Source organism: Empidonax traillii, unplaced genomic scaffold (assembly GCF_003031625.1).
Source record: "Empidonax traillii isolate 1590-97213 ecotype Southwest subspecies unplaced genomic scaffold, ASM303162v1 scaffold1167:size305969, whole genome shotgun sequence".
In the NCBI taxonomy this organism is placed as follows: domain Eukaryota; kingdom Metazoa; phylum Chordata; class Aves; order Passeriformes; family Tyrannidae; genus Empidonax; species Empidonax traillii.
In genome coordinates this window covers 126,485-135,214 of record NW_020956360.1, presented here as the reverse complement: position 1 = coordinate 135,214, position 8,730 = coordinate 126,485, and the positions used below count along the sequence as shown (strand labels likewise).

The 8,730-nt window shown below is 63.2% G+C and overlaps 1 protein-coding gene across 1 annotated transcript in view; it reads right to left on the bottom strand.

Annotated features, from left to right (window-relative positions):
• LOC114069036 (neurabin-2-like) overlaps positions 1-8,483 on the bottom strand; it is a 20,667-nt gene extending 12,184 nt beyond the window's left edge. The window contains exons 1-9 of the mRNA XM_027905576.1: positions 6,748-8,483; positions 4,041-4,173; positions 3,807-3,927; positions 3,367-3,471; positions 2,895-3,030; positions 2,639-2,791; positions 2,498-2,551; positions 1,906-2,135; positions 719-841 (exon numbers count right to left, since the gene is read on the bottom strand). Of these exons, the coding sequence (XP_027761377.1) occupies positions 719-841; positions 1,906-2,135; positions 2,498-2,551; positions 2,639-2,791; positions 2,895-3,030; positions 3,367-3,471; positions 3,807-3,927; positions 4,041-4,173; positions 6,748-8,046 (2,354 nt within the window). The 5' untranslated portion in view covers positions 8,047-8,483. The remainder of the gene's footprint in view (positions 1-718; positions 842-1,905; positions 2,136-2,497; positions 2,552-2,638; positions 2,792-2,894; positions 3,031-3,366; positions 3,472-3,806; positions 3,928-4,040; positions 4,174-6,747) is intronic.
• Between the last annotated feature and the right edge of the window lie 247 nt (positions 8,484-8,730).

Sequence of the window (8,730 nt, the reverse complement as noted above, 5' to 3'; positions counted from 1 at the left end):
GTGATGGAGCTGGGTGCATGGAGGGGCTGTGCTGGGTGCCAGGGACCTCCCCGCTGTGCCCTGGTGCCCCCCAGCTGGGCAGGGGCCGGCCCCCCCCACTGTGACCCACGGCAGACCCCTGGGATCCTCTGGGATCTGGTGAGCCCATGTAGGATCTGGTGACCCCATAGGGAATCCGCTGTGGCCCCTCACGGCTCTGACCCCACCGCTGGGGGGGATCTGGTGTGTCTGGCATGGAATCCAGTGGGGTCTGTAGGGGGATCCAGCATGACCAGCATGGGATCCAGCTCCCAACAGGATCACATGGGATGATCTCTGGGGAACCCCTGCGGGATCCTGCGCAAGCAGCCTGGGATCTGGCACCCGAGATCTCTCTGTGGGCTGTCAGACTGGAGCAGGATCCGCAGGCAGATTTCCTGCAATCCAGCGTGGGATCCGGTGCCGGGAGGAGGCCCAGGCGTTGCCCAGCACCCGAGCAGATACGCTGTGATCTGGTGGCAGGAGCACAGTCCCGGTGGGAGCCCCAGGCAGATCCACTATGACCCAGGGTGGGATCCAGTGGCCATATCTCAGTCCAGAGGGAACCGGTGCCTCACACAGCTCCACAGCCACCCGTCATGGGATCCAGTGGCCCAGCAGATTCCCCACGATCCATCGGTGACGGAGCCCCAGGAGCGGCGTGGCCGTGGCCGGGCAGGGCCGGGGGGCTCAGGGACACCCCTGGTCCCGGTGCCCAGTGCCCACCTTCTCCTGCAGCTTCTCCATCTCCTCCTTGTGTGCCAGCTCCGACTCCTCCAGCACCCGCCGCTGTGCCGTCTCCTTCTTCAGGAACTCGATCTCCCTGTGGGAATCGACGTGTGGGTGCATAGCTGCCCCCCTGGCACTGGAGACTCCTCAGGGAGGGGGACCAGGGCAGGGGGATCCTGGGACATCCAGCTCAAGGCAGGGAATGAGGGATGCACAGGAGCCCCAGGGATCAAGGAATCATCAAATCATGGAATAGTTTGAGTTGGAAAGGTCCTGATGCCCCACGGATCATGGAACCATCAAATGATGGAATAGCTGGTGTTGGAAGGGACCTTAAAGCTCATCTCATCCCAACCCCTGCTATGGGCAGGGACAACTTCCACTATCCCAGACTTCTCCAAGCCCTGTCCAACCTGGCCTTGATGGATCCACATCACAGGGAAGGTCCCTGCACAGGGAGTGGTCTGTGCCAAAGGAACAAAGGGTGCCCAGGAAGGATTAGATACCCCAGGGATGGGTCTCTGTCAAGAGGAAGGCTCCTTCCTAGGGTATGGTCCATGAACAGGATGGAGTTGGTTCCCCAGGAATGAGTTCCTGCCCAGTGGAAGGTCCCTGCCCAGGGACAAAGGGTGCCCATGAAGAGATCAGAGCCCCACAAGAGGGTCCACGCCAAGGGCATGATCTGTGCCCAGGTTATGTGGCTGTTCCCAGGGACAGGGGGTGCCTGGGAAGGATCTGGTTCCTTCAGGATGGATTCATGCCCAGAGGATGGCCCAGCCCAATTGCACAGTCTGTGCCCATGCACAGGGGGTGCCAGGGGAAGATCTGGTTCCTGGGGGACAGGTCCATGCCCAGGGGATGGCTCAGCCTGATGTTCCCAGTGACGAAGGGTGCCCAAGAAGGATCTCGTTCCTGGGGAATGGATCCATGTCTGGGGGATGGCCCAGCCCAATGGCACAGTCTGTGCCCAGGGATCAGGGGTGCCAGGGGAAGATCTGGTTCCTGGGGGATGGATCCATGCCCAGAGGATGGCCCAGCCCAATGTTCCCAGGCACCAGGAGTTTCTGGGGAGGGGTCAGTTCCCAGGAGATGGGTCCATGCCCAGGTGTACATGGGGTGCCTGAGGGAGGACGGGCAGGGGGTGGGCGCTGCCCTCACTTCTGCTGGTACTCCTTGATGAGCCGCTTGGCCTTGCTGTACTTGCGCTCCAGGGTCTGGTACTGGGCCTGGGTCTCCTTGAGGTGCTCGTCCACAGCCTGGCACAGGTTCTGGGCCTCCATCCAGTATCCTTCCAGCTTCTCCATCCGCTCCTTGTTCTCCTCCACGCTCTGCTCCAGCTGGGCCTTCTCGGCCCGCCAGCGTGCCTTCTCCTGCTCCAGGCACTGCAGCTGGGGGTGGCACAGCATGGCACAGTCAGGGAGCAGGATATGACACGGCATGGAATAGTCAGGGAGCAAGATACGGCACAGCATGGTATGGCAGAGTCAGGGAACAGGATATGGCATGGCATGGCACAGTATGGCATAAACAGGGAAAAGGCATGCCATGGCACAGAAGGGCACAAACAGGGAACAGGCATGGCATGGCACAGCCAGGTGACAGGCAGAACATGGCACAGCACGTGCAGGGCAGGGGTGGGGATGTGAGGAACTTGGAAAGGATGGTGGAGATGGAGATCCAGGGGTGCTAGGGGAGATGTCAGTGTGTTCCCCCCTCCCCGGGCAGCCGGAACCCCCAGACCTCCACTCACCTTCCTCTTGAGCTGCTGGATCTCGGCCTCGGTGACGGCGTGTTTGATCTGGAGCTGTGGGAGGAGCCAGTGTGGGCACGGGGTGGGCACACACGTGTGGGCACCTCCCTCTCCCCCGGCTTCCCCCCAGCTCCTCCTCACCTCTTTGAACTTGTGCACCAGCTTCTCAGGGTCCATCTCCACAGGGGACAGCGTGTCCTCGTTCTCGGCCAGCTCAAACACCTCGATGGCCATCTCCCCGCCAGGGAACATGGGGCTCATCTCCTCCTCCTCATCCGTGGCATATTCACCCGTCTGGGGAGGGTACAGGGCACCATTGGCACCCTCACCCGGTGAAATGGCACCACCGGCCCAGTATGGGGGGAGGACCCTGGGTGGGTGGGCATTGTCCCCTCACCTCCTCGTCGTCCTCAGTGTACTGGGTGTAGCGCTGCTCAATCATCTCCCGCTGCCACCGCTCCTGCTCCAGCGTCTGTTGGATCAACTGTGCCACCTCGCTCTGCTCCCCCGGCTTCTCCCGCCCGATTAGGAACCTGGGGGGCAGCAGGGCATGGAGGGGTCAGCAGGGACAGAGGGTCCTGGCCACAGGGTGACAGGGCAGCGGGACACATCTGAGGGCCATCCCTGCAGTTCTCCTGGGTTTAGGGGGAGTTATGGGAGCTGGGAAGGAGTTGGGGGCGTTTTGGGGGTGACTCGGGTGGCACAGGGCAGGCAGTGGGTATGAGGAGGGAGTGGTATTTATGAGGGAGGAGTGGTATTTCAGGGAACAGCCCAGCTTGGGGACAGGCAATGGGGCAGGGACCACAGGGCTCTCAGCACAGATTCTGGGGGTCTCCCAGCCCCCCAAGTCCCCCAGCCCCAAGTCCTACCGGACACGGCCCTTGGTGTTCCTGAGGACGGAGGCAGCGAAGCTCTGGGTCACCCCCACCAGGCTGGTGCCATCCACCTCCACGATCAGATCGTTCACCTGGATCCTGGGGACAAGGGGACCATCAGAACAGGGCTATCCCTTGCCCACCTCCCCTACCCCAGGAACAGCTGGATCATCATCTGCTCCCACCATGGGAACAGCTGGGTCATCACCTGCTCCCATCCTGGGAACACCTGGATCATCTGCTTGCTCCCACCATGGGAACACCTGGACCATGTCCCTGCTCCCATCCTGGGAACACATGGACCACTGGCCTGCTCCCACACCAGGGTACACCTAGATCATCTCCCTGCTCCCAGGGAACACCTGGACCATGTCCCTGCTCCCATCCCTGTGCCAGGAGCAGCTACACAGGTGGGCAGTCCCCCCAGCCCATACCTGCCATCCCGATGGGCCGCCCCTCCTTCCGTCACCGTCTTGACAAAGATTCCCAGCTTCTCCAGGCCCATGTCGGCCCCCGCTCCCATCCCGATGATGCTGATCCCCAACCCTTCGGAGTCTGTGGGGACAGACAGACGTGTCCTGGAAGGGTGACCATGGCCACCCAACACCACAGAGTCACCTCCACGGTGCCCCAGTGGTCCTGGGGTGTGGAATAGGGTGAGGACTCACCTTTCTCCAGCTCCACAGGGAAGAGATCGAGTCTCTCCACCCTCTTCTCCAGCTCATACTCGGCCGAGGCGGCCATGGGGTCAACATCCTCATTGCGGCGGTCATAGTCCTCGTTGGAGTAAGTGCTGAACACCTGATGGGAAAAGAGAACTGCTCAACCAGGTGGGAAAACGCCAGGGACACCACAACAATGGAAATCCCGGGGTGGGAGAGGCCCGGGCACGGGCGGCATGGGAGAATGAGCCTGTGAGACACCGGAGAATCCCCCTCCCCACATCGTGTCGTGGAGCGAGGGGGAGATGAGGAAGGACAAAGGGTTTGGAGGAGGCTCCAGGAGAGGAGGTGATGCCCGTAACCCATGGAAGGATGGATGGATGGATGGATGGATGGATGGATGGATGGATGGATGGATGGAGGCATGGATGGGTGGATGGATGGATGGACAGATGGCTGGCTGGCTGGATGAATAGGTGCATGGATGGAGGGAAGGAGGGAGGGATAGATGGAGGGATGGATGGATGACTGGAAAAAGGAAGGAAAGAAAGATGGATAGGTGGAAGAACAGATGGATGAAATGAAGGATAAATAGAAGGATGGGGCACCTAAAATCCCTGGGGATGTTGACCCTTGTTGTGGGGCACCCCAAAACCTGCACCAAATCCCCAGGGATGTTGACTCCTCTCATGGGGCACCCCAAAACCGTCCTGTGTCAAATCCTCAGGAACACTGACCCTTGTTGTGGGGCACCTCTTCACTCTCCCATGACAAATCCCTGGGGACGCTGACCCTATCGTGAGGCACCCCTAAACCCCCCTGGCTGAGGACAGATGTGCCTCCAGGACATTGTCCCCAGCATGGAGCCAGAGGGAGTGGGTGCCACATCCCCTGGGGGCTCCTGGGGAGGGGTTGGAGGGGGCTGGGCCTGGCAGATGTCCCTGGAGGGGCCCCAGCCCCTCAATGCTGTCGGAGTGAGTGGATTAGGGATAACACTGTGGTGATAAAGCCTGGACACAAAGGGTATTAGAGATGAGTGTCAGGGGACAAAGCCCAGTAACATCCACAGAAGGGCAGGACCCACACGGGTGGCACCCAGAGGTGACAGGGAGGAGCAGGGCAGGGGATGTGCCAATGTGCCCCCATCCACACAAACTCCCTAGGGGGCTGTGGGCACATATCCCCCCTCACTCTGGTGTGCCCCCCACCCCACTCCAGGCCCTGGGGGATTTGGGATGTGGGGGGGGCCTGGAGTAGATTCCAAGGGAGAAGCAGCTGAAGCCAAGGGAAGGGGCTGGTGGTGTGTGCCCCCAGTGCTGGGCTGGGTGGGGGTCCTCAATGTCTCCAACCCCTATAGTGGGTTTGGAGGATTCAGCAGGGAGATTCCTGGGCAGGGGCCTGGATCCCCCTCTCCACCCACCCCCACACATAGGATCCCCCCCCCAACACCCTGAGGTGGGTAAAAGCAAGAGGTTAAAGGCTGTGCTGGGGTGAACAGAGCACCCCAAAAATGCATCCATGGCCAGGGCACCATTCCCAGGGCCAGCTTGGCTGGTTGCCACAGGACTGCAACGTGCAGCCACTCGAGCACACGGTCACCACTGCCACCTTCCCAGGCCACGGTGCTCCCTGTCCCCCGTCCCCCTGTCCCAGGTGGGGCCACCCACCCGCTCTGACTCAGAGCCAGAATATAGGCCGGGGCTCTAAAAATAACCCGGCTCCAGCACAGAGCAACCGCTGCTCCTGCGGTCGGAGGGATCCATATAGGAGAGAACACCCCAAAATAGCTGCACGGCCCCTTTACCCCCCACCCTTCACTGGGGGACCATCCTGGGGAGGGACCCCAAATCCTGCCAGGATCCCCAGCAGAGAGCAGGGGGTGCTCAGGCGATGCCGCCCACCCAGCCATGCTGCCACGGCACTTCCCCTTCCTCCACTTCCTGAAACAGTTCTGGGCACTAGGCTGGGCACACAAGGGGGGGCACATCCCTCCCCCCAGTGCCACCTTGTCCTCTGGGACACCCGCTTTGGTAGGAGTCCTGGCACCAAGGGACGCCCAGGACCAAGGGTGGCACAGCCCCAGTACCCAGCACCTCGTATACGGATATTTTAGGTATCCCCTCACAAAATATGGTGTGCGTCTTGGCCCGTCCCGGGAGGGTTGGCACTGGTTGCTGTGCACAGTCCACCACAACGGGTACCTAAGCCCATCACACCAGCCCCAGGGGGCCTCTCGTTGGCATGGGGTGCCCACCATGCCTGGGCATGGCCCTTCATTAACCAGCTCGTTAGCCAGGCCCAGGTCCAGCTTCCTGCAGTGCAAGGGCATGACCAGGAGGATTGCCATGGCCCATGGAGGGCACAGACCTTCACCCCATTTCTCTGTGTCCTCCAAAGGGGTGGTTTTGTGGGGGTTGCATACACCAGTTTGGGCTGCCCCTCACCCTGGGCCACCCTTCCCCTTAGGGTACCTCTCATCTCAGGCTGCTTGCCCACCTGGGGCCCAATTGGATATAGCCAGGGTACCCCTCACCCTGAGCACCCTCACCTTAAGGTTTTCCTCATCCTAAGGTGCCGCTCACCTTGGAGTACCTCTCACCCTGGTTACCCCTCACCCTGGGTACCTGTCACACTGGTTATCCCTCACCCTGCAGTGCCCTTCACCCCAGGTTCCCTTCCTCCCCAGCCACCCTCCACTCCCAGTCAGTCTCACCTGGATGGGGGCCGTGCTGAACTGGATCTTGCGGTTGGGGATGGGCTCTTCTTCTTCGGACAGCCCAGGGATCTCCACACAACCCGACTCAGGCTCGTAGAGCCCTTCGACCTCCTCCTCCTCCTCCAGCCCGCTGCCCCCCGAGTCATCCCCGAGCCCGCTGTAGGCACTTATGTCCACCAGATCTGCCTCAGAGAAGTCCTCCTTCTTGGCCTCCTCGTAGCCATCACCCTCCTCCACCCGCTCGCCCTTGACGCCCTCCTTGCCTGCGGTCACCCCGGCACTCCCATCCAGCCGTGGGGTGGTAGCTGCCAGACCCTCGTCTCCCTTGGCCATTTGGGGAGCAGGTGGCACTGCTTCGCCCACTGCCACCACCTCCTCCTCCTCGTCCTCGCCCTCTCCGCTCTCGTCCACCTCCACCGGCTTGATCTTGCAGACCTCCTGCACCCGTGGGGTGGCCGGTTCCTTCTCCGCCGGCCTCACACTCTTGCTTGGCGCCTTCTCCTCCTCGGGTGGACGGGCGCGGGTTGGGGCAGGGTGCCCATCGCCCTGGCGCCCAGCCTCGGCACCCGGCACGAAGACCCGTGGCCGCTTGCCCACCACCTTGGCGTTGAGCGGTGCTCCCGCCCTGCCCTGCGTCTTGTGCAGGTTGTTCCGGAGATCGGCCTTCTCGAAGACGGCGCTGAGCTGGCTGACCGTGGGCGACACGGCGTCAGCATCCAGCTTGTCCAGGGACTCAGTGCTGCCGTTGAACCTCACAACCACGTCCAGTTTGCGGTCCTGGAAGCCGGCGCGCTCCTTGCGGAGCAGCAGTTTGGTGGTGGTGGCCTTCTCCTGCGGGCTCCTCTCGAAGATCTTGCGGGTCTCCTGCAGCTTGGAGAAGGGCTTGTCAGGCTTGGAGTCGAAGCGGCTGACCCGCTCCGAGACGCTGGTGCCCAGCTTGAGGAGGCTGCCCTGGTCCATGGTCTCGCTGAGGCTGCCGGCGCGGGGCAAGGAGAGGCGCACCGGCTTCTCCTTGGCCTTGGCCAGGTCGCAGGCGCCCTCGGGGCCGGGCGCCGTCCCCATCTGCAGGAACATGTTCTTGATCCGGTGGACGTTGGAGCCATACTTCTTGCCCCGGCTCTTCTTGCCGTCCTCGCCGCCGTCGGCCTCCTTTGTGGGCGCCAGGGCCTGGATGGTGGCCTCGTAGGCGTTCCGGTGCGGGGACGCGCTCCGCAGCCCCCCGCCGCCCGCCGCCCCGCCGGAGGAGGGGGACCCCCCACCGGCGGCCGCCCCTCCGCCTGCCTCCGTCCTCAGCATGGCTCCGCCGCTTCTCCCCGCAGCATCGCTCGCCACCGCCGCCCCCGCCGAGCCCCCCGCTCACGCCGCGGCCCCTCGCCGGCTACAGCGGCATCGGGGAGGGCGAGGATGCTGCCGGGGGGGGCCGCCGCCGGCACACCTGCACCGGCCGGCTGCCAGGCCCCGTCAGGCCATGTCCATCCTCGGCGGGGCCCCCCCTCCCGCCTTGCTCCGCCACGGCCCTTCTTCCTTCCTCCCTTCTCCTCCTCCTCTTCCCCTTTCTCTGTGGCTGGCGATGGATCCGCCGCTGCCTGCGCGCTCTGCCCGCCCCGCTGCCCGCAGAGCCCTCTGGGTCTTAGCAGCGCTCGCTCGCTCTTCCTCTTCCTCAGCGCCGCGCTTCGGCCTCAGCGCCGCCGCCGCCTCAGTCCGGCCATGGGGACCCCCCCCTCCACCCCCACCCCAAAGTCCCCGCTCCCCTTACGGTCCCCTCCCCGCACCCGCCCGGGGGTCCCCTCCCTGTGGCGTGTCCCCCCCAAGCATCCGCGCTGTGCAGTGTGGGTCCCCCCCCGCTCCGGCTTGGCCGCTGTTACCACCCCCCCCAGCTCTGTCCTCGTGCGTCCCCCCACCCCATCTCTGTCCCCTCCAGCTCTGTCCCCGTGTGTCTCTCAACTCCCCATGTCTGCTCTCAACCGTATCTGTCTGATT